We start from the raw sequence: 25,104 nt of genomic DNA on the forward strand, positions 1-25,104 counted from the left end.
AAAACAATCCCATTTCTATAAATGTCATAGGATCTTTTTTTTAAAGATATTTTATTTTCACGTACCCCTTGCAATTACACCACGGACCACTAGGGGTCCGCGGACCCCCGGTTGAGAAACACTGGTCTAGATAATGTCGAAAAATGTGGAGACAGGCAAGTCCATGAGTACTGGGATGCTATCCAGGGCTCTACCTGCACCCCCCCCCCCCGTCCATAGGGTTAGTGGTTGTGTCAGGAAGGGCATCCCATGTAAAATTTTGCCAAATCATTATGCGGCTTGAGAAAACCGGATCTGTCGAGGCTCTATACGGGATGGGCTGAGGCCCGGGTTAACAACAGCCGCCATTGGTGCTGTGCCCTCACAGGGTACCGATGGAAACTGTAAAATCTGCTGTGGCAACCCCTGGGAAACAGGGAACAAGCCGAAAGAAGAAGAAGAAGAAGAATGTCTAAAATACTAATAAATGCCCTTCTTACATGTCCAGATCCAGAACCACTATAAGTATTGCCTTTTCACTCGACAAGTGGCTTAAACAATTAGCAAAACTGTAATCGATTAATTTTCTGACAATCAAGTCAGCACGGCGGCCCAGCGGTTAGCGCTGTCGCCTCACAGCAAGAAGGTCCTGGGTTCGAACCCCGGGGTTGTCCAACCTTGGGGGTCATCCCGGGTCATCCTCTGTGTGGACTTTGCATGTCCTCCCCGTGTCTGCGGTGGGGTTTCTCCGGGTGCTCCCGTTTCCCCCACCATCAAAAAGACATGCATGTTAGCTACACAGCTAGGATGGGTGAAATGCAGAGAAGAAGTTCCCCACGGGGATCAATAAAGTATCCCAAACCTCGATTCATCGACTAGTTATTTCAGCACTGTGTGTTACTGAGTGGATTTTTTATAAATGAATTGAAGTGAAGGTTATATTTTCAAAATTCAACCTTTGCTTTAAAGCTCTCCGCGTGTGCCGGGACTTTTAACCGGGCTGCAGAAACACAACAGTCGTATGAAAGTACAGACAAACGTGACCGCCATGGGACCGTGTGGAGGATTGGCGGATGTTGTTAAACGCGAGTTGTGGTGCAGCGTGAAACAAATGCGTACACGTTGACTGTTTGTTGAATGTCCAACTTTTTTCTCGGCGTTCTCTAGAATCATCCACGCCACCTTGGTGCTGTCCATGGAGATGTTTGAGCCGTTCGCCGGTTACTACTTTTTCAACGTCCTGCTCATGGTGCTGCAGGCGCTTCACATCTTCTGGGCTGGACTGATCTTACGCATGGTCTACAAGTTCCTCTTCTTGGGCAAGGTAGGAATCAGCAGTGGAGCCTAACATGCACCATGTGTTTTCCTTCAGGCCAAAGCTGCAGTCTGCTGCTCTTCTCCATCGGCAAGTCCTTATTTCATCCATTTGACATTTGATGACATTGAGGCGGTGGTGGTGTTGGACAGACAGTCAGTCTCCCAGTAGGACCGCGTTGTGATATATTTGGATGTAGGAGGCAGAGAGAAACAGACCTGTTGACTCTGATGTTCTGGGACTGCAAACCAGGTGGAGCAGCCATTGTGGCTGCTCCACCTCCGAACCGCTTATCCTGCTGTCGGGGTGGCGGGGACGCTGGAGCCTATCCCAGCAGTCATTGGGCGGCAGGCGGGGAGACACCCTGGACAGGGCCGCCAGACCATCACAGGCACCCAAACTAATGCCGATAAATTGAGAAATGCATCGTTTTCTCCCCCTTTCGGGCCTTCCATGCCTGCATTTTTGGCCGCTGTAAACACAGCTTTTCGGGAATGTTCTCCGAAGTCGATAAATTCCGTCTCACACTGTAGCGTGGATGGCAAAAAAAACAAAATGGAGCTTTTCAAAAATGTTCTTCTTTTTTTTTTTAAAAGATTATTTGTTTGGTACTTTATACCTTTATTGGATAGCAGCAGTGGAGACAAACAGTAAGTGAGGGAGAGAGAGAGAGGGGTATGACTTGCAACAGTGGTCGCCGGCTGGATTCGAACCGGCGACCATGCGGTCTGCGCTGTAACCGTTTGGGTATGGAGGCACCCCGAGCGTTTCAAAAGGGCTGGCGTATGACTGTCATGTGATCGCAGGTAAAGCTGTCCACTCAAGTTGTGTGTACCTACCCAGCAGAAGAGACTTTTTGACAAGGCTCAGAAAACGCTTCCCTAGGCAGAAACTAGCTATGAGGTCTATTGCGGTCTATTCCGTTGCCTACCGACACAGGGATCGCCGGTTCGAATCCCTGCGCTACCTCCGGCTTGGTCGGGCGTCCCTGCAGACACAATTGGCCGTGTCTGCAGGTGGGGAGCCGGATGTGGGTGTGTGTCCTGGTCGCCGCACTAGCGCCTCCTCTGGTCGGTCGGGGCACCTGCTTGGGGGGGGGGTAGCGTGATTCTCCCACGCGCTATGTCCCCTGGCGAAACTCCTCACTGTCAGGTGAAAAGAAGCGGCTGGCGACTCCACATGTATGGGAGGAGGCATGTGGTAGTCTGCAGCCCTCCTCGGATCTGCGGAGGGGGTGGAGCAGCGACTGGGACGGCTCGGAAGAGTGGGGGTAATTGGACAGGAACAATTGGGGAGACAAAGGGGGGAAAATCCCAAAAAAAAGAAGAGAAAGAAAACTAGCTATGAAATTAGCTACGAAAATGGCATTTTCCAAGTTATCCATTTTTAACGGAGACGTACTCTAAATTGCAGTACTGTTGTTCAGTAATATTGATTGTCTGTCCAACAGGAGCATGGCCACATTGTCACGCTTCAGTCAGTAGGGATGAGTTTACTGCCGCTCCAGTGTTTGTCCTACCGGGTCAAGCATTTCAGCAGCATTATATGGAGAGTGTCTCCAACCATGGAGAAGATGACAGCATTATGCGACCTGACACCGCGGTCCGGATGGATGAAATAACTATTTGTTGAAGGAGAAAAGTTACGGGTTTCAGCTTTAAATTCAAAAATTGCAGGTAACACAAACATGGTAACAGGTGTTTGATTCATGACCTCTTAAGCCTGCCTCTGTCTCGTGCCTTTAGCTGGACAAAGATGAACGCAGTGATGAAGAGAGCGACGTGGAGGAGGAGGAGAAGGACAAAGGGGAAGAGGATGCTAAGGATGAAGGAGATTACTGCTGGGAGAGGAGCAAAGAGGCCATCAACTCTAAACTGACTATGCTGACCAACAGCTGTGTGCTGAGTACTTTAACCAGCCGCAGGGCTTCCGCTGTAGACAGAATGCGTAAATCTCAGTAAAGTTTTGTCTGAATCGTACTTCAGGATTTAGGACAAATTTGATCTCAGATACGTTGTCCGGCTCCAATTTAAGAGAACCTACACATCAAGAAGGATCCGGCTGATCAGCTCCTTTGCTAAAGGTCCAGCAGGCTTGTGCCACACCTTCCTCAAGCAACAGATGAGATGAGTAAATGGATGACAGTGGAGTCCTCTACTGAGTCCCAAACCATTGTTTAGCTTGAATCATAAAATCTGGAAAATGATCACCATGGCAGATGATGGTTTCTATGCAACCAACCTCTAGGTTATGGACCTAGCACACTTCCAATGAACCACCCCGCAGTCTTCCACTTGGGTTTTAAACCCACAACCCCTGGATTCAGGGGCAACTTCAATGACAGATAGGCCACTGAGGCCACATATTCATTCTTATTAAGTAAACTGGAATTCAATGCCTTGACTTATTGGGCAGTTTTTGGGTTTCATTTGGGTGGGTGGGTGGGGGCTATTTAACAATTGACAGCAAAACAGAGGTTGCAGCATGCAACAGCATTGCAATAGTAGGTTTCTTTGTAGATGAACTACTGGTTTATCGTTCAGTACAATACTCAAATTAAAGCACCAGTTGTGTGATGTATGTGGATGAACATGACCAAAAACACATGCTGTGGTTCGAGAATATGATGAAATTGAATTTGAGAATCCAATATTTGTCTCTTTTCTGAGCACTATGTCATTGAAAATTTGGCATAGCACGGCGGCCATGGTGCTTCGCTGGTGTATAGAAGCATGCTGTGTCCAGACACGGCAGCAACAACCTGCCTACTATTGCTTCAGTTAACTGCAGCCTGTATCGCAGACTGGTTGTCATGAAAGATTCGTCAGCTAAACTCTGTAGGATTCATGAAACTCCTGGAACGAACTGGTAGGCTACAGCTGTAGTGTATGGTATATATGACAAACACAGACAGACAGAAATAATAGTTTGATAGTGTTTTCTTTTGCATGAAACATGTTGAGTTATAAATAAAGTCAACCTTTTGCAATGATGTTTTGAGGTTGTGATTATGATGTGACACTGTTGGTATGTGACTCTGAGTCTAGCACTTTTCCTTCCCTACATAGATTAGATGTAGATGTGTTTGCGCCACATCTAATGACACCCTGACATGTTGTAACAATGACGGGTTATTATGTTGTGTTACTAAATGGATTATGCTGGATTGTTGTGTTATTATACTGTGCCCTTTTCCTTCTTTGAGCCTTTCTGTTTTTGCTTTCTGGAGGGGTGAAACTTAGTCGTCAAGTTTTCCCAGCAGCGCTATGGGAGCAAGCCTGATTTCTCACAAAGCGACTGTTTGATTTGATCTGAACACACTTGGGGCAAACTCTCAGTTATCCTGTCCTCGAGAAGCCCTGGGTAGTCGTGTACGAGGCCAGCAGAAATATTCTGTTGACTGGACGACTTGTCAGAGGTAGATATAACGCTACCGACAGCCACGGTTTAGCATAAGTGTGAACATCCACAGTCTTAGTTGCATCCAATTAACTTTTCAAAGGCAAAAGAATGGAGAATTTTACATTCCTTGCCTTCATCCCCACTGATCCTCATCCTCCTCTGCAGACCGGTTGCATGAACGTGTGCGAGCGTCTCTATAAAGTGTGATTACAGTGGATTTACCTTTCTGCAAACAGCAAAGTTAAGATGGCCACCTACAGGGAGAATATCGGTGTCTCCAATGGATTCGTTCCTTTCCGTGTGCGAATTTGCAGATGTCAACAAAATTTTAAACCCCATGTAAAAGTTTCTGTCCCGCCCGACTTAATGTTGAAGGCAAACAAGGATTTTGACTGAATTGGCTTCCTCTGCTGGATTTTCCTCCTCCTTTGTTGCTACGTCATTGTTCAGCTGGAATTTCAGGCAAGACACAATAGCCAAACTGTCATGACAGTATTATGCTTAATATCATCTCATCTCATCTCATTATCAGCCACTTCTCCGGGGTCGGGTCACGGTGGCAGCATACTAAATGGGCACTCCAGACATTCCTCTCCCCAGCAACACCCTCCAGCTCCTCCTGGGGGATCCCAAGGCGTTCCCAGGCCAGATTGGACATGTAGTTCCTCCAGTGAGTTCTGGGTCTACCCCGGGGTCTCCTCCCAGTTGGACGTGCCTGGAAAACCTCCAAAGGAAGGCGCCCAGGAGGCATCCTAATCAGATGCCCGAACCACCTCAACTGGCTCCTTTCGACGCGAAGGAGCAGCGGCTCTACTCCGAGCTCTTCACCCTATCTCTAAGGCTGAGCCCAGACACCCTACAGAGGAAACTCAGCTCAGCCGCTTGAAGCCCTGATCTCACCTGTTCGGTCACTACTCAAAGCTCATGACCATAGGTGAGGGTTGGAACGAAGACCGACTGGTAAATTCAGAGCTTTGCCTTCTGGCTCAGCTCCCTCCTCACCACAACGGTCCGGTACAACGTCCGCATTACTGCTGATGCTGCACCAATCTGCCTGTCAATCTCCCGCTCCATCCTACCCTCACTCGTGAACAAGACCCCAAGATACTCGAACTCCTTCACTGGAGGCAACAACTCATCCCCAACCCGGAGGGAGCAAGCCGCCATTTTCCAGTAGAGAACCACGGCCTCAGACTTGGAGGTGCTGACTCTCATCCCGGCCATTTCACACTCAGCTGCAAACCGCCCCAGTTTAATATGCTCTTTAACGATAAACTTCGAAAGCATTATGGCAGGTGTTAGTGGTGTACATAGTGTAGAATGCTTTTCTGCATGACGTAGAGCTCCTACTCCGTATAGCAACACCTGTGTAAAACAGAATGTAAGCCAAAAGAGCAGATATCCATGGAGACCGTGAAAACATGCATCATCATCGGCGGTCACTAGAAGCGAGTATGACCATCCTTTATGGAGGACACCTGTGCATGACCTTTGCTTAACATGGGGAGACTGATGCACAGACAGCCACCACATGGTCCTTGACAGATCTGGGTCAGGATCCAGTGACATGGAGTCCAAGACGACTGGGGGCCCATTTCCGCTACAGCCTTCATCCGCCTTCCCAGTCATTGTGATGCTTCCCTGTGGTCAGCCATCATCCTGCGCCTGTTCCACCATTGAGGTCTTGGTTGGCTTTCTCTTTGTCAGGGACCTCCCCCTTGACCTTTCTGCCATGGGTGACCCTACCAGGAGCATAGCTCCAGACGGCATTGCGCTCAGGATCTCAGGACCACCCGAGCTTCTCCACCACAACAAGGTGACAATCCACGGAGAAGTAAAACATGCATAGGGGGCACCCCGGTGGACCGCGTACCACATATAAGACTGAATCCTTACCGCAGCTGCCTGGGTTGGAATCTGGCCTGGGCCCTTTGCCACATGTCATCCCCTGCCTTTCCTGTCTCTCTCTACTATCGCTATCAAATAAAGGTGGGAAAAGGCAAAAAAAAAAATCTTAAAGAAAAAAAAAACAAAAACATGAATGGACACCACAGCACTTAAGTATTGTACGCGGCTGCAGCCTTTACTGAAGCACTTACTGCCAAGCCACTGAAAATGTGCCCATCTCCTGAAATAGTCACAGTGTCTCGGGAGCTGGCACACACCCGAGCCGATGTTAGGTAAGCTTTATCTCCTTCCTGGAGTGCCGCTTCATGGAGGATATCCGAAAGCACACAGTTTGGCCACTGCAGAATATAGGTCAGGTCAGATCAAGCATATTTCAGACAACACACTGACTACACTCTTGCCAGCACAATGGGACTGCCAAGGCTTTTTGGGCATAAGGTGCCCAAGTGCCCATATCAACAACACTAAGACACATGGGTCATGAAATGCATCACTCTTACACTGTCGGCCTTTTCAAACTGAACCTTTGAAGGAAAATATAAACGGTGGGTCACGTGATTGTTCAATTACATGGAAATAAAGCTTAGTATAAATGAAGTAAGACCATGTACAGGCTGATTTATATTAATATGGATATGTATGCATGAAATAACCGGTTCTCTTCTTCACCTCTCTTCTGCACTCCCCATTACTTTGTACAGTTGACCCCAAGTATTTAAACTCATCCACCTTCGTCACCTCCACTCCTTGCATCCTCACCACTCCACTGTCCTTCCTCTCATTCGTGCATACGTATGCCGTCTTGCTCCTACTGACTTTCATTCCTCTTCTCTCCAGTGCATACCTCCACCTCTCCAGGCTCTCCTCCACCTGCTCCCTACTCTCGCTACAGGCCACAATGTCATCCGCGAACATCATCGTCCACGGAGACTCCTGCCTGATCTCGTCCGTCAACCTGTCCATCACCATTGCAAACAAGAAAGGGCTCAGAGCCGATCCTTGATGTGATCCCACCTCCACCTTGAACCCATCTGTCATTCCAACCACACACCTCACCACTGTCACACTTCCCTCATACATATCCTGCACCACTCCTACATACTTCTCTGCAGCTCCCCACCTCCTCATGCAATACCACACCTCCTCTCTCGGCACCCTGTCGTATGCTTTCTCTAAATCTACAAAGACACAATGTAACTCCTTCTGACCTCCTCTGTACTTCTCCATCAACATTCTCAAAGCAGACATCACATCTGTGGTGCTCTTTCGTGGCATGAAACCATACTGCTGCTCGCTGGTCATCACCTCTCCTCTTAACCTAGCTTCTATTACTCTTTCCCAAATCTTCATGCTGTGGCTGATCAACTCTATACCTCTGTAGTATCTCTCCCAGACTGTGACACGAAGTCACACAGAAAGTGGGGGTGTTTTTTTTTGCACTTATGAGAGGATTAAATATTCAAATCCAATCTTTGATTTCACGTGTTGCGATTAGTGAAGTATAATCAAGTTCGGGAGGTCCTACATTTCGTTTGTATGACAAAAAAATCGACTTGCAAGTATTTTTTTCCCATATGCTTATCACTATTGTGGCGAATTCTACTAGTGTTTCTGCCCCGAGGTTCATTCACATATTACCCACAATGCAACTGAGCGATCGATGTTTTGGTTATGTTGTGGGATATGGAACATGTTAATTAACGTTGTCGGTTGCGGTGCAGGAGATATGGGTTCGCGTCCCGGCTGTGGCGACGGTATCTCGGCCTGCCCCCCCCCCCCGAATTCGCTACACTATTTTCTCTGCCCCGTAGTTGTCTGATGCGGTGCATGCAATATTTGTTCGTCATCGTTATATTTATTCTAAATTTCTTGACAGTTGAGTAAGTTTACAGAAATCTTTTTTTTCTTTTTGCGCCGAGGCATAGTGGCTCGGTAAACAGTTTTGCAGATGACCGCTAGATGGCACCAGAGGGTTTGTTTCGACTGTTACACGTAAAACCGCCCCAGGCATCCCCAGAAACCTGCAGCGGTCCCTCCTGCGGAGCAGACTCACTGGCCAGTCATTGGTTTGGAGGTTTTGACGACTTACGAAGGTATTATTGGTGCAAAACGACTGAGCACCTGTGGCAGTGGAATTTGTGGTTGCAGAAAACAGTTGCACGCGTGTATCAGTAAATTTGAAGTCGCAGAGAAAAAGTTGCAAACTTGTAAAAAAAAAAAAAGAAAGAAAATGTCTCTCCCGCAAACACAACACAACACTCGCGCCCTCTCCAATTCCCCATTGCAGGTGCACGAATCCTTATTCTGCAAATCACAAACGAGGAAACTCGAATTGGGCGCAAAACGCGTCCACACGCCCGCATCGAAACAACGTGGAGGCATGGACGAGATGTGCACATCCGCAAATCGGCACGTGAACTCGCGCAATTGGAGTTGCACACCTGTAGGATAATTTCTCACAAATACTCTTTTTTTTTTCTTCTGGGATGTTTTTCTAGCGCAAACACGAGTCGTTCACTGAATCTGCCGCTACGAGTCTCAAACGCTGGGTTTCTTTTGCGCCAACGTCTCAAGGGTATTTGGGCGGGAAGTGATTTGCGCGTGTGCAGCGCCGGGGTGTGGGAAGGCGCGCACTGTTCAGCGACACGGAACCCGTCGGCCAATCAAAGGGGCCCGTTTGGGCGCCTGTCTCGGCCTTGACCGCCGCTTGGCGCTCTAACCAGAGAGAGAGGGAGAGAGAAACAGCCCCGCCACGGCCGCCATGAGCCAGACTCCGGAACGCCGACTCAGGAGGTGCTGGCGGCCGATGTTTAAGGTGTGTTTTCTGGTCTCACCCACCGTTATACTTTTGTTGATACTTTAAATATGCACGCTGGTCAGCCACGTTGGTATGCCGCGTTTCTTCGTTAGGTTTCGCTGCTCTGGCCTCCCGAAACGTAAGCTAGCTAGCTAGCTAACTAGTGTAAACTACTAATAAGACACGTTAGCCCCCTAGCTAACGGGTCCGACCCTTTAGCCGAGCGGTTAGTGATGTCGCCTTGTGGTGCAGTACGCCTCGTATCGAATCCCGCACCAGGCAAGAAAATAACCGGTTACACTAGCTAACAAATCATCCGTTGCACTGTTAACCTTACGTTAGCTTATCCAGTCGTCTCTCGCTAGTCGGCGAAAGATACCCGTCATATTAAATTATGCGCGTTGATTCCTCATGTTTTCTGGTCTCACCCACCGTTATACTTTTGTTTATAGGTTAAATATGCGCGCTGGTCAGCCGCGTTGCTATGCAGCGTTTCTTAGTTAGGTTTCGCTGCTCTGGCCTCCCGAAAGGTTAGCTAGCTATCTAGCTAGCTAGCAAATCAACCGTTGCACTGTTAACCTTATGTTAGCTTATCCAGTCGTCTCTCCCTAGTCGGCGAAAGATACCCGTCATATTAAGTTATGCGCGTTGATTCCTCATGTTTTCTGGTCTCACCCACCGTTATACTTTTGTTTATAGGTTAAATATGCGCGCTGGTCAGCTACGTTGGTATGCAGCATTTCTTCGTTAGGTTTCGCTGCTCTGGCCTCCCGAAACATAAGCTAGCTAGCTAGCTAACAAATCAACCGTTGCACTGTTAACCTTACGTTAGCTTATCCAGTCGTCTCTCGCTAGTCGGCGAAAGATACCCGTCATATTAAGTTATGCGCGTTGATTCCTCATGTTTTCTGGTCTCACCCACCGTTATACTTTTGTTTATAGGTTAAATATGCGCGCTGGTCAGCCGCGTTGGTATGCAGCGTTTCTTCGTTAGGTTTCGCTGCTCTGGCCTCCCGAAAGGTTAGCTAGCTAGCTAACAAATCACCCGTTGCACTGTTAACCTTACGTTAGCTTATCCAATCGTCTCTCGACGAAAGATACCCGTCATATTAAGTTATGCGCGTTGATTCCTCATGTTTTCTGGTCTCACCCACCGTTATACTTTTGTTTATAGGTTAAATATGCGCGCTGGTCAGCCGCGTTGGTATGCAGCGTTTCTTCGTTAGGTTTCGCTGCTCTGGCCTCCCGAAACGTAAGCTAGCTAGCTAGCTAACAAATCAACCGTTGCACTGTTAACCTTATGTTAGCTTATCCAATCGTCTCTCGGCGAAAGATACCCGTCATATTAAGTTATGCGCGTTGATTCCTCATGTTTTCTGGTCTCACCCACCGTTATACTTTTGTTGATAGGTTAAATATGCACGCTGGTCAGCTACCTTGGTATGCAGCGTTTCTTCGTTAGGTTTCGCTGCTCTGGCCTCCCGAAACGTAAGCTAGCAGCTAGCTAACAAATCAACCGTTGCACTGTTAACCTTACGTTAGCTTATCCAATCGTCTCTCGCTCGTCGGCGAAAGATACCCGTCATATTAAATTATGCGCGTTGATTCCTCATGTTTTCTGGTCTCACCCACCGTTACACTTTTGTTTATAGGTTAAATATGCGCGCTGGTCAGCTGCGTTGGTATGCAGCGTTTCTTAGTTAGGTTTCGCTGCTCTGGCCTCCCGACACGACAAATCAACCGTTGCACTGTTAACCTTACGTTAGCTTATCCAGTCGTCTCTCGCTAGTCGGCGAAAGATACCCGTCATATTAAATTATGCGCGTTGATTCCTCATGTTTTCTGGTCTCACCCACCGTTATACTTTTGTTTATAGGTTAAATATGCGCGCTGGTCAGCTGCGTTGGGAGGCTCATCAACGTTTTGTAAGATGGCGGCCTGAGCAGGCGTACTTGCTATGCTAGATAGAGCTCTCCGATCTGGAATTACAGACATATCTTGTTTAAAAGAACATCTTTTTATGTGATTATGATTGGGTGGAGAGGGGTATTTGGTCTATTTTACATTTGATGGGTTCAAGAGGAAATGTTCTAGAGTACAACGAATTCATAGATTAATTCAGTGTGACGTACAAAAAAAACTACTTCGTGGTTATCAAGGCAATCCCACGAGTAATGGTGAATATGGTAAAAGCAATTTTGACTTATGACGTGTTAGTACCAAAGATGCCTTCACTTTACATAGACAATCTCGATTTTATGGAGAAAAAATGCACAAAAAAATAATTAAGGGGGTGCCCTTACTTACCTCCGTACTCTTTCCTCTACCATTAAAAAAAAAATCTATTAAAAAATTATGCTAAAGAGATTATAGGCAGAATTAGAACCAGATACCTCACTCTCCCTATTTCACCAAAAGCGAAAGAACCTCATTTTAGAATGATAGATGATATTTATCCTTGTAATGAGTTTCTGAGACAAAAATTTAACATTGAAAAAAAAATTTTATGTTTTGTGATTCTGTTAGTGAGACATTAGAACATTTTTTTTTACTTCTAAATATACTAGTCTTTTGGGAATTATTTCAAAATTGGATGTCTGAAAAGGACTTTCATTTGCCCAGTTTAAAATATGAGGATATTAAATTTGGAGTTATAATGGAGGATAAAAATATGGAAATGTTGTACAATAGCCTGATTATTGTGGATAAAACAGTTTATCCATAGATCTAGATTTATTAAAGGCCACCACTATTCTTAGTCTTCATGAATGAATTAATAAATGTTAAGAAAGCACTGAAATGTACACAAACCAAACAAGCTTTGCATATTTACAAAAACTTAGATATATTGATTTCTGATTAGACCTCTTTCTGTCTTTTTGTTTTTATATTATTATTTTTTATTGTTTTGTGAAATACTAAAAAATGTGTAGTAGCTCAGTCTGATTTGTACTATTTGCTAATTTTTTTATTGTTATGACCAGATTTTGTTCTTTTGATATAATAAAGGTGTTAAAAAAGCTTCCCGAAAGGTAGCTAGGTAGCATAACAAATTAGCCTACAGTTTAGTTAGCTAGCTTGCTATCCAATCGTTTGTTGCTAGTCGGCGAAAGATACCCTCATACTAAATTATGTGCATTGATTCTTCATATTCTCTTCTGTTTTGTCTTTTAGAAAAATGACAGATCCGGGTGTGTCTTTGCAGGTGAGTATCATATCATGAGGATGCACTTAATCTAAGCTAAGATTACCCTTATGAGAATTTACCATGGTAAGAAAACCATGGTTACCAGTTTTTTTTGGCAGATATTAATTTGTATAGGAATACCATGGACGTCAGAGTTTGCATTACAGAAGGCAATATTGCCATATTGAAGTACCATTGACATGTCTGTTAGGCCTCAGAGACATATTATATAGCCTGCCTGTATCATATACAATACATTTTTACAAAAAAACTTGTGCAAAGGTGATTCTGTGTTATTTGTGAACATGCTGTCGCGCAAACGTTACACACTTCCAGTTAGCTACCAAATGCATGTAATTACATGTAACCCCCACATCTCTCAAAATTACCAGAACACAAACATTGAGTCAGCAGTTCGTGTGCTTCTGAGCTGTATAAGAAGTGAAAGGAACAGTACACCTCACGCACCTCAATACACCGCTGCTCAGCCTACTGCAACTGGGCCTACCGGCAACAGACCTCACGCACCTCAACACACCGCTCAGCCTACTGCTACTGCGCCTACCAGCAGCACACCTGCAAGACCAGCCACAGTGCAGCAGGAGATGCAAAGGTAAATGGCTGTTAAAATAAGAGTAGAATAGGACAGGTATGTTGTATTAGCTTTACTTAATAAGAAAAAAAATCTGTTCCAGTCTCTCATCTCATCTTTAGCCGCTTTTCCGGGGTTGGGTCGCGGTGTTACAGTGTGCTAAAAATGTTCCTCTTCCACAGATCAAAGCCTTTTTATGATCATAATCTCAAAACATTTCTCAATTAATGGTAATGCTCAGTGTGAGCTAAATTTGGCAACCCAGTGCTTAGCATTTATCCATGCATTTTTTTTCTTGCTTACTTTGTGCTACATCCCAACCTTTCAGGCTAAGTGGTTTGCAGCGCGTGTGTGTGTGCGTGCGTGTGTCAGTGAAGGATGATACTGTATTGATCGTTAGAAAAATCATGTAGTTACCCCCCCCCGCCTCAAAAAATAAATCTAAACACAAGGCAGTACCGTTTATATTCACAACATCGATATACTGCGTGTATATCCGATAAAATGCTCATATTTACAGGGGGTTAGGGTAATGTAGGATTTTACAATTTAAAATACTGTAAAAATTACATTTATTTTATAAATTGCTCCTTTGATATTTAGATTTTCACTAATTAATAACTATGCTTCATCCGAGATGCTTCCCATCATTTTATTCTGGAGGACAGAAATGCAAAAGGAAGTCAGCAGATCCTCCACGCGTGTCAGTGGTAAAGTTTATGGAACTACAGTTCTGCCTGCAATAATGTTCCAGTGTCCACATTATTGAAAGTAATGTGGGATAATAGTTTTAAACAGCTTTTCTGCATTTAAATTATATATATTTTTATATTTATTATGTTGCTATACAACAATGTGGTGCAACTTGTCTCTGTGGCGCAATCGGTTAGCGCGTTCGGCTGTTAACCGAAAGGTTGGTGGTTCGAGCCCACCCAGGGACGACAGGTTAGTTTTCTAAACTTTAATTGTAAATGAGGTTAAGATTTGCCTCGGTTCAGTGACTCATTAGTGTCAAACTAGCAACTTAAGGCGCCTTGAAAATTTGGTTGTTCAGTGTCCATCTTTATAATAAAAAGGTTAAAAATGTGTTGGGACATCCACCCAAAAAGGATGCTGACAAATTGCAAGAGAAAGCATGAACAGAAAGCTGCTGTGAGTCTTCGTTCTTCCCCTTTATTGCAGATGTTCTAACAGTGATGTTACATGGGTCAGAAATGAAATTAAGTTTCAGCTCCGCTCCGTTGCTGCGATATGTCAACGTCGTCGCCATATTGGCCCGGGCAAGACTGACCTGTAAACGAATACAAGTAAATCAGAGAAGATTGAATCAGTTCATCTGGATACAACGTTTGTTGACAGATACGTTTCATCACTCAACTAAGTGACATCTTCAGTCTCAATGACTGCGGGTATCCCCACCCTTATAAACAATACAGTACAACACAGTTGTAAAATTAAAAAATTACAAAACGACCCCACCCTTAGCAACAGGACCACCCTTAACACTGACCAAGTGTGTCTGCTCCTGAAGCTGTGCCTTCAGTCCACGTACTTCACTTACAGGGAGCAGTACTATAGGCAGAGGCATGGGTGTGCTATGTGTTCCCCAGTCTCACCTATTGTGGCCAACTAGTATATCGTCACCTTCTCAAAATAATGGCCTAAGTCATATTTTCAAGTTTTTCAAAAAACAGAATAAACAAATATAGAATATATGATATTTCTTAATGATTTCACACAAAAAGGTTATGACAATATATGACTATTGACATACAAATAAGGCTGTCTGTCAATTATATTCTATATTTGTTTCAGTTTATTCTGTTTTTTGAAAAACTTGAAAATTAGGCCAATATTTTAAGAAGGTGATGATATGGAAGAAGTGGAAAAGAGGGCTCTCCCAGATAGCAAAATTGCTGTGGCCCGGACCCGTCCCACACCCAACACTTTCATCTGTCCCACATACCATGTGGAATGATGGCTCTTGGGCCTGTTTGCAGGCCAGAACCAAGCAATGCCACATGTGCCACATATTTGCCAAAGGTGGCCCATATTTGTTTAGTGATATTTGAGTCTTATTCACCATTTTCCAAACGGGCCACTTCAGGGTCACATCCAGATTACATGTTGCCGAGAGCACTGCATCTTTGCCAAAAAAGGCCCACATTTGATTTGGCATATTTGGGCCATATTGCTATTATACATGTGGGCCACTTCAGGCTCACATCCATTTTGTCAGGGTCAGAAGAAGGCCATCACTGCCTGAAGTGGCTCACATCCGGATGCTATCTGGGTCTGATGTCCTAACCAGGGAGACTACCTAGCCATTGGTTTAGATTTGTGGGTGAAAGCTGGGTTAAAATTAAATCTCAGAATGTACCACATTTCACCGACCACATGAACTCTGTGGACAACCACAGCAAGTTCACCAGGGAGGATGTGAAAAATGACAGGTTAGCCTTCTTAGACTGAAATTGCAATCGGTGATGAGGGACATTTGATTGTTGATGTTTACCGTAAACCAACACACACTGATCAGTACTTAAGGTTTGACTCTCATCATCCACTGGAGCACAAACTAGGAGTCATCATTATGCGGTACCACCAAGTTGACAACATCCCCACCGACACAGCAGCTGGGGAAGTGGAGAAATCCCATTAAACAGGCCCTGGTTAAGTGTGGTTATCCTAACTGGGCGTTTGTCAAAGCCAGGAAGACGCCCAAACAGTGCACCAGCCAATCGGAAGAGAGGAGAAGGACAACAGCTGCCTAAGCATAAACCAGTGGCGATTCCGTATGTGGCGGGAGTGTTGGAACAGTTGAAATGTGTATTTTCCAGACACCGCGTCTCAGTTGCTTTCAAACCCCAAAACCCACTGCACCAGAAGTTGGGTCCACCCCAAGGATGGGGTCCCCCGGCACAAAAAGAGCAATACAGTGTACGCTGTTAAGTGCCAGGAGGGTTGCCGTGGTTTGTACATTGGGGAAAACAAACAGACGCTGGCCAAGAGGATGGCACAACACAGGAGAGCTAACACGTCAGGCCAGGACTCCACAGTCTACATCCATATACAGGGCAGTGGCCACTCTTTCAAGGATGAGGATGTGCACATGCTTGATAGGGAGGAACGCTGGTTTGAACGGGGGGTCAAAGAGGCCATCTATGTGAAGAGGGAAGGACCACCCCTGAACCGGGTGGGGGGGGGCTGTAAGTTTACATCTGTCACCATCTTACAATGCTGTGAATACAAACATTCCCCAATCCTCTGTGAATAGTACACATGGCCATTGTAACTCTAGTCAATAGTCACGCCTATATTTGCGTATGAAACTGGCCGTCGGTTTCGGTTGTTACGCCACTGTATTGTTTATAAGGGTGGGGGATAGCTGCAGTCAGTTGAGACTGATGAGGTCACTTAGATGAGTGACGAAACGTATCTGTCAGTAAACGTATCCGGATGAACTGATTCAACCGTCTTTGATTTTCTTACCTGGATTATTGAGCACGCATCAAGACGAATACAAGTAAACTGGGGCGCTAAGGTTTTTCTGTATAAAAAGCACTGAAATGTTTATATTTCTCAACCGATTTCAGTAGGTCGTTTTTATATTCAGTTGTTTATGATCTATGTGGCGTACAAAAAAGTTTTGTCTGCAGTTACTCGAGTGTGTATCGACGTGAGGCTTAAATGAACTGAATTACTTAAGTGCAGTGGCGCCCCCAAGGGGTGGCCACGGCCACCCTGATACTATCCCTGGCCCCCCCGCCGGCCCCCCCAGCCACGAGTCGTATGTGCAGAATATACTTCTGATTATACATAATGTGCTTCTATCTGATATTTTCATTTTTCATGTTTGGACATATACAATGTAACAATGAATCGTCTAACACGTTACAATATACACAGATACGTAACACATTAAAACAAGAATTGTTGTGGAACTCAAAATGTTAACTGAACCAGTATTAGTCTATGCACATCAGATATTTAGTAACATTAACTGTAAAAAAAAATAAGAAACCAAAGTATTTCAGTATGCGTCTCCTTAACTCTCATATTGACCGTTTTCAACTAGCCTATACAGTACACTACAGCAGCATAATACAATTCCTGAAATTCAGTCCCGGCTTTTGGTTTTGGTGTGCCACCCCAAGATTTTCAGTGGCCCCATTTGGCCACCCCTATGAAAAATTTCTGGGGGCGCCACTGCTTGAGTGGTTTAAAATAATTCGCTTTTATGGCGAATTGTAAAAACTCACGTTTGTCAACCATAGATTTGGCTTATTGTCTTTGTTTAATAATTATGGAGATGCCCCTGTATATAACATAATTTAATATACGCGAAATGCAACAGCAAGTTTTTTACATGGTGGAACTTTTGTTGTTCTCCAGGTCAGAACACAGCTCATTCACTTTGACATGCTCAAACAAAATTCTAAATAGTGCATCTTTAAACGTTAATCATTGAGAAAATTTGAAAAAATCAGCATGTACAAATCAAATAGCTCGACAGCGGCAGTCATTCTGCTTTCCATATTTTTATAGCAGTGAAAGGATAATGATATTCCACAACAGACAATTCCAGACAAAGACAATTACGAGATAAAATAAGATATGCCTTTATTGATCCCCCCGGGGGGAAATTCAGGTGTTACAGCAGTATTGCATATTTAGATGATATGGTAAAAAACTATAGTACAGTATAAATATTGTGGAATATACAGTGAGCACCATAATTCATTGGACAGTCACACATCTTTTGTTATTTTGGTTCTGTGCTCCAGCACTTTGAGTTTGAAAGGATAGAATGACAATGAGGTTGAAGTGCAGACCGTCAGCTTTAATTTGAGGTTGTTCTCATCCATATCAGATTAACCATTTAGAAACCATTTCACCAAGCATTCCTGTGCTTGCCTCCCCACACTGGCTCCCTGTTCTACTTCGAATTGATTTTAAAATTTTACTGCTCACTTTTAAGGCTTTAAATGGTATTGCTCCTTTATACATTTGTGATTTATTGACTTGGTATGTCCCCCCCCTCCCTCGACCATTAAGGTCTGCAGATGGAGGGAGCCCTGCTAGTTATTCCCAGGTCTGGGTTGGTTACAAAGGGTGATTGGGCTTTTGCTGTTAGAGCCCCCACACTATAGAACCCTCTTCCTGCTGAGCTAAGACGAACTAAGTCTCTAGCTTCTTTTAAAGCTCGTCTTAAAACTTTTCTTTTTATGAAAGCTTTTACAAACGTTTGATATTTGTTTTTATTTTTACTTTTACTCTTATTTAATCTTACTCTTATTCCTGCCTTGTCTGGTTTTATCTGTTTTGTTTTTTTGTTTTTGTGAAGCACTTTGTAACATTGTTTTAGAAAGGTGCTATATAAATAAAATGATTATTTTATTAAATGACAGCACCTTATGTACACGGTACCCCCATTGTTTGGTCCTACAAGTATTTGTTGAATTGGCTTCACAGATGTGTTTCGTTAGGCAGGTGTGTTTGTGTCGTTAGTGAACACAGAAGAGAGCTGTTGTCTTGATTCTAGACTTTGCAGTCGCCTTTGGAGATTAGTAGAACAAGGAGGGGTAGGAAGCGCTGCATGGGCCCAGGGGCTTAATGGTGACAGGTGCTCTTCAGTATGGTGGGTAGAGAAATATGGAAAAATTACTGATAGCTGAGGCACTCCGTAAACCAAAAGAAATGGAATTTATTCACCCAAGGGCAAGGCAACAAGACTGACGCGTTTCGACTTTCGTCTAAATCCAAGTCATGACAGGCAATGAACAGTCAAACATTTTGTAGCGGCTGGGGTGGTTCAATCAGGTGACGGTAAACAGCTGTAGTTGTAGACCATGGGGCTGTGATGCACCAGTTCTGCCTACCTACGTGTTGAAAAGCCATGTGACATTTGTGAAAATAAAAAACAATAATATGGTGATACGAGGTGCGTAGGCTAAAGGGCCTATGGGCCTATGATCTAGACAGGGGAGGGAAGTCTATGATCTAGGCAGGAGGGAAAAGACATCAAGCAAACCCTTTAGAGTGGAATGGAGTAAAAAGAGACTGCTGAGAGAGTACATTACAGGAATGGTAGGAAATCAAGTTCGTCATTTAGACCAGGAGATTTAGTGGCTTGCAAAGTAAAGATCCAATACGGCTCACGTTGAAGAAGTTTTTTGAGGCGGTCGCCTCTCCTAATATGGTGAGGTATGACCTCGATAGCCATTGCTTTAAGAGATGAGGGGTTGCCGTGGCTTGCCTCGTTGTAGTGGACGGCCATGGGATAGTTGTTTGTGCGGATTGCAGTCTTGTGTTCGCCGGCGACCACAGTTCGGGTGTGACAACATGAGGAAGACAGCAGAGTCGATGCAAATTATGCTGGCCGTCCGTCTTAAGGCTCAGAAAATCAATCAATCAATCAGGACCATTGCAAAAATCCAAAATCAGCAGTTTGGTTCATCCTAACAAGAAGAACAACTGGTGAACTCAATTACGTCAAAAGACCTGGTAGACCGAGGAAGACCACTGTAGTGGATGACCTGAGAATACTCTTCTTTGGTGAAGAAAAACCTGACAATGGCCCAGCAGATCAACAACCTTCTCCTGGATGCAGGTGTATATGTGTCAAAGTCTACCATACGTAGAAGACTACATCAGCAGGACTCTGCAAGATGCAAACCACTGATAAGCCTGAAGAACAGAAAGGCAAGAGTACAGTTTGCTAAAAAGCACCTAAAAGAGCTGGAAAAAGTTCTGGGGGGGGGGGGGATGTGGACAGATGAGACAACGATCACCATGTACCAGAGTGATGGAAAGAGGAAACTGGAGAGAAAAAAGGAAATGCCCGTGATCCAAAACATACCACCACCTCGTCCATGAAACATGGTGGAGGGGGTGTTATGGCTTGGGCCTCGATGTTGTGACTGTAGACAGAAGTAGAGCAATGAATTCTGCTGAGATAAAACCAATTGCCTCCAAACTCATTGGACGGCACTTCATTGTGCAGAATCATTTTCCACAAATGCAGTTCATGTAAGCCTGGCGTTGATACACGCTCCTCTATTGAGCATCTAGCAGTGATTATAGCCTAACTATCGAGCTTCTAAGCAACTGGAGACAAAACCTTTTTATGTACGTCTCGTAGATCATAAACCCTTGAATAAAAAAATGATTAATTGAAATCAGTTGAGAAATGTAAACGTTATAGTGATATATAGCCAGAAAAACTGCAGCACACGCTGTTGTTTGCAGGCCAGTCTTGTCTGGTCCAATATGGCGGCGACGTTGACGTACGATCCAGCGGCTGTCCAGCCATCCTTTATCCAAAGCGCTTATCCCGCTTAGGGTCGCGGGGATGCTGGAGCCTATCCCAGCAGTCATTGGGCGGCAGGCGGGGAGACACCCTGGACAGGCCGCCAATGTGCCAATCCAATGGCCAATGCAGCGTCTATGTATACATGTTTATGTTCGACTGTTCACAAACATTTCAACCAGTTCCGGAGGTCACATACTTCTACTTCCTGTAAAAACCAGCACAGTGCACACTTAAGCAAGCATTGGTGGTTCAGTGGTAGAATTCTCGCCTGCCACGCGGGAGGCCCGGGTTCGATTCCCGGCCAATGCAACTGCCCTTTTCGTGCAAGCATTACTGCTTTTATTAAATTATCTGAAGCATATATCACAGTATACTGAACAGAAATGTGTCAGTGTGCCCTGTTGCAAGCATCAGTACAACGCTCATGCTAACATCTTAGCCGGAGTTTGAGGAGGGGAGTTTACTGCTCTTCCTAACATGCAAAAGAGTTATTTAAACAAGACCTAATGAAACAAGATTGGAATATTGTTTATGTGGAAGATGTAGATGTAGCCTATGACACATTTCTGTCCATAACAGCTGCTCTCTATGAAAAAAATTGTCCTCTAGTAAAAAAAGTAGTGGAACAAAAATATGCCGAGAAACCATGGCCAGCTAAGGGAATATTGAACGCATGTAAGAGAAAAAATCTATTACATAAATAATTCTTTCAGGAAAGAACAGCAGAGGCCGAACACACATATAAGATATATAAAAACAAACTAACACGAGTTATGAGAAGCAGCAAAAAGTAATACTACAGTATATTACTGGAAGAAAACAAAAACAACATTAAAAATACATGGAAAATGTGGAGTTTGCATGTTCTCCCCGTGTCGGCGTGGGTTTCCTCCAGGTGCTCCAGTTTCCTCCCACAGTCCAAAGACATGTAGGTCCGGTGAATCGGCCGTACAAAAATTGACCCTAGGTGTGAACGTGTTGGCCCTATGATGATCTGGCAGCCTGTCCGGGGTGTCTCCCCGCCTGCTGCCCAATGACTGCTGGGATAGGCTCCAGCATCCCCGCGACCCTGAGAGCAGGAAAAGCGGTTTAGATAATGGATGGATGGATGGATGGAACTGTGAAGGTAGGATACCCCGACCATTTCCTGACAAAACAACAACAACAACAAAACCACTACTAGTATGGCTTCAGCTGTATGCTTCAGGTCACGGGGGTGGGTCTGCGTGTTTTGTTTTTTACTATTGTCAGTGCATTTAAAAAAAAATTCTTTTGCTATTTTACTACAGGAGGCACATCTTGACTCGCAAAGGGACTTCAGGGTCATAACACTTTGATAGATGTATACACTTATTGTTGATGAATAGGGTAGTGAAATTTGTTAGCTGTAATGGGACTGGACTAAACAGACCAGTTAAAAGGAAACGAGTCTTGACACACCTGAAAAAAAACTGCGAATTGATATTGCTTTTACAGAAGTATAAGAAACTGACGAGACAGCAGGGAGGACATGTATTATCATCACCCTTTAATTCCAAAGCCAGCGAGTAGCTTTTAAAAAAAATTTTTTTTTAATAAATTTATTTCCAGTTTTTCCCCTTATCCCACTTGATTAACCCAATGGCATATGGCCGGAACTCTTGTCGAATAACTCTCCTGGCTCATGTTTCCACAGGAAGGAGATAGTCGTAACACCAGCTTCCTTCAAACCCGTGTTGGCTGCTCTCGCTATTTTACACGCTGAAGCCTCGCATGGACCGCATCATCTTCAGGCCGCGAAGGAGACGTAGGGAGAATGTTTTCGGTTGCTTGGCTGCAGGCGCCCGGATGGGCCAGAGGGGTCGCTAGAGAACAGTGAGTCCCGGAACGCTACACCGATCTACACCCACTATCTCTCGGGAAAGGGGGGCCTAATGAATGCCTTACCCCGTGGACGCTCTGGCTGTGACCAGTTACGGCGAGTCTGGGATACGAACCTCCCAGCCTCATGATGAGCGGACTGCAAGGACGGCAGTTTATTCCACTCGGCCATCAGAGTGGCCGGGGAGTAGCTCTTTTGATAGCCAATATGTATTAGTTAATTGTCAGATTTACTCAGAACCCTGGATACTTAAATTTATATGAACCCAATCATGATGATGAATCCTTTTTCTAAGTAATTGGAGACAACACTGCGTCTCGTAGATCATAAGCCCTTGAATACAAAAATGCTTAATTGAAATCGGTTGAGAAATGTAAACGTTATAGTGATATTTATCCGGAAGACCTGCAGCGCTCGCGTTTGTTTACAGTCCAGTCTTGTCTGGTCCAATATGGCGGTGACGTTGACCTACGATCCAGCGGCCAATACGGCATCTACATGTCTATGTTCGCCTCTGTCCACAAATGATTTAACCAGTTCCGGAAGTCACATTGTTGTACTTCCTGTAAAAACCAGCAGAGTGTGTACTTGGGCGAGCATTGGTGGTTCAGTGGTAGAATTCTCGCCTGCCACGCGGGAGGCCCGGGTTCGATTCCCGGCCAATGCAACGTCCCTTTTCATTTTTAACGTGTACGCATTACTGATTTTATTAAATTATCTGAAGCATGTATCGCAGCATATTGAACAGAAATGTGTCAGTGTGCCCTGTTGTGAGCATCAGTACAATCCAGTCATGCGAGCATTTTAGTTGGAGTTTGAGGTGGGAAGTTTACTGCTCTTCCTAACATACAAAAGACTCCTTTAAACAAGACCTAATGAAACAAGTCAAGTCAAGTCAATTTTATTTGTATAGCCCAAGCAAGACTGGTCTATTGTTTATGTGGAAGATGTAGATGTAGCCTATGACACATTTCTGTGCATAACAGTTGTGCTCTGAAAAAAAGTCCTCTAGTAAAGAAAGTAGTGGAACAAAAATATGCTGAGAACCCGTGGCTAACTAAGGGACTATTAAATGCATGCAAGAGAAAAAATAACAATAAAGAATTCTGAAAGGAAAGAACAGCAGAAGCCGAACACACATAAAAGATATCCATCCATCCAATATCCAAACCACTTATCCTAATTAGAGTCATGGGATGCTGGAGCCTATCCCAGCAGTCATTGGGCGGAAGGCAGGGAAACACCCTGGACAGGCCGCCAGTCCATCGCCTACGCCGGGTCTACCATATCGGCAACCTGGACATGTGCCCAGGGGCCCCTAAGTGTAAAAGGGCCCTCCGCGATTGGAGAAAAACAAAATCTGTGCGGTTTTGTTTTTTTATGTCGGGCTCCACAGATATATGACACAAAGCTCGACCCATTCTTTTGATAATTATCCAATCAGAATGAAATAAGCGTTGTTTCCAAGAAAATTAAATCTCATGATTGATTATTATATTGGTGAAATGGCTGGGCAAGTGGTGCCTGGTGAGCAACCAGCAATACACTGTATAGATTGGCTATCGGTCAAGGTGAGAGCAGGTGGCTTACATTGCACAGAATCAAGCAAGATCACTTTTTCTTAAGCCAAGTCAAGGTTAAAGACAGTGGAATTAATTTTTTACCTGACCTACTATCAGGTTGTATCAGTGAGAAGCGCCTCTGGGCGCCTACGCTTCCGATGGCTTTATGGTCGCTCCATCCCACTTCTAACACCAATGTAGCGAATTCCAGTGAGACAACGCAACCACAGGAACTGCCGCGGCCGGGAAGCGAACCCGTATCGCCCGCAGCGCAGGAGACGTCGCTAACCGCTAGACCAAAGGGTCAGACCCGCCAGCCAGCGGCCAGCGTGCCTACTTATCCATGCACGTTACAATATTCTCTATGGTGAAGAAAACCCACTGGCAATGGCCCAGCAGATCAACAACCCTCTCCTGAAGGGTTTTCCGTTTCCTCTTAAAAATATAGGATGAAAAGCAGCATATATTAATACTTAACAACTCCAAAGACTGATACTGTGCAACACTCATTTGAGATTTCATAAAATTATGGCGTTTTATGACAATGAATAATTTTCCACTACGTAAGTAATTCAGTTCATGTAAGCCTGACGTTGATACAGCGATTATAGCCTAACTATCGAGATTCTAAGCAACTGGAGACAAACTTTTTTATGTACGTCTCATAGATCATAAACCCTTGAATACAAAAAATGATTAATTGAAATCGGTTGAGAAATGTAAACGATAGTAATATTTATCCAGAAAAACTGCAGCTCTCGCGTTTGTTTACAGCCCAGCCTTGTCTGGTCCAATATGGCGGCAATGTTGACGTATGATCCAGTGGCCATTGCAGTGTCTATTGGTTTTTTGTTTTGTTTTGTTTTTATTTTTATTTTTCTAATTGAAATGATTAAATTCTACATAAAACAAAAGAAAGAGGGAGGAAATGAAAGTAAAGAAAATTAAGAAAATAATAAATAAAATTGAATACATAAATGAAAGGGAGGGGAGTCCAAGGAGTTCTCTGCAAGTTCAAGTTCTTCTATCAAGTCAGAGTTCCATAGCGTTCTTCTCCATTAACCTCAGTGATGAGAAACAATGACACAGTGCCCTATGAAATGGGCAAAAGTTTGCCTGCGTTTTCCGGAATCTGTTCTTATGTAAAAAAGAACTTTCCAAGAATAATAATTGTCTTAATCACCAA

The 25,104-nt window shown here is 44.4% G+C and overlaps 1 protein-coding gene and 3 non-coding genes across 4 annotated transcripts in view; all 4 read left to right on the plus strand.

Annotated features, from left to right (window-relative positions):
• The window catches only part of LOC130124081 (ceramide synthase 2-like), a 33,716-nt gene extending 29,994 nt beyond the window's left edge, over positions 1-3,722 (plus strand). The window contains exons 10-11 of the mRNA XM_056293469.1: positions 1,147-1,303; positions 3,040-3,722. Of these exons, the coding sequence (XP_056149444.1) occupies positions 1,147-1,303; positions 3,040-3,255 (373 nt within the window). The 3' untranslated portion in view covers positions 3,256-3,722. The remainder of the gene's footprint in view (positions 1-1,146; positions 1,304-3,039) is intronic.
• A 10,325-nt stretch (positions 3,723-14,047) lies between these two features.
• On the plus strand, positions 14,048-14,121 carry trnan-guu (transfer RNA asparagine (anticodon GUU)). Its single transcript has one exon. It is a non-coding gene; the product is annotated as a tRNA-Asn (tRNA).
• A 6,612-nt stretch (positions 14,122-20,733) lies between these two features.
• On the plus strand, positions 20,734-20,804 carry trnag-gcc (transfer RNA glycine (anticodon GCC)). The gene has a single exon. It is a non-coding gene; the product is annotated as a tRNA-Gly (tRNA).
• A 2,148-nt stretch (positions 20,805-22,952) lies between these two features.
• Positions 22,953-23,023, plus strand: trnag-gcc (transfer RNA glycine (anticodon GCC)). Its single transcript has one exon. It is a non-coding gene; the product is annotated as a tRNA-Gly (tRNA).
• The last annotated feature ends 2,081 nt before the right edge of the window (positions 23,024-25,104 follow it).

Source organism: Lampris incognitus, chromosome 14 (assembly GCF_029633865.1).
Source record: "Lampris incognitus isolate fLamInc1 chromosome 14, fLamInc1.hap2, whole genome shotgun sequence".
Taxonomy (NCBI): domain Eukaryota; kingdom Metazoa; phylum Chordata; class Actinopteri; order Lampriformes; family Lampridae; genus Lampris; species Lampris incognitus.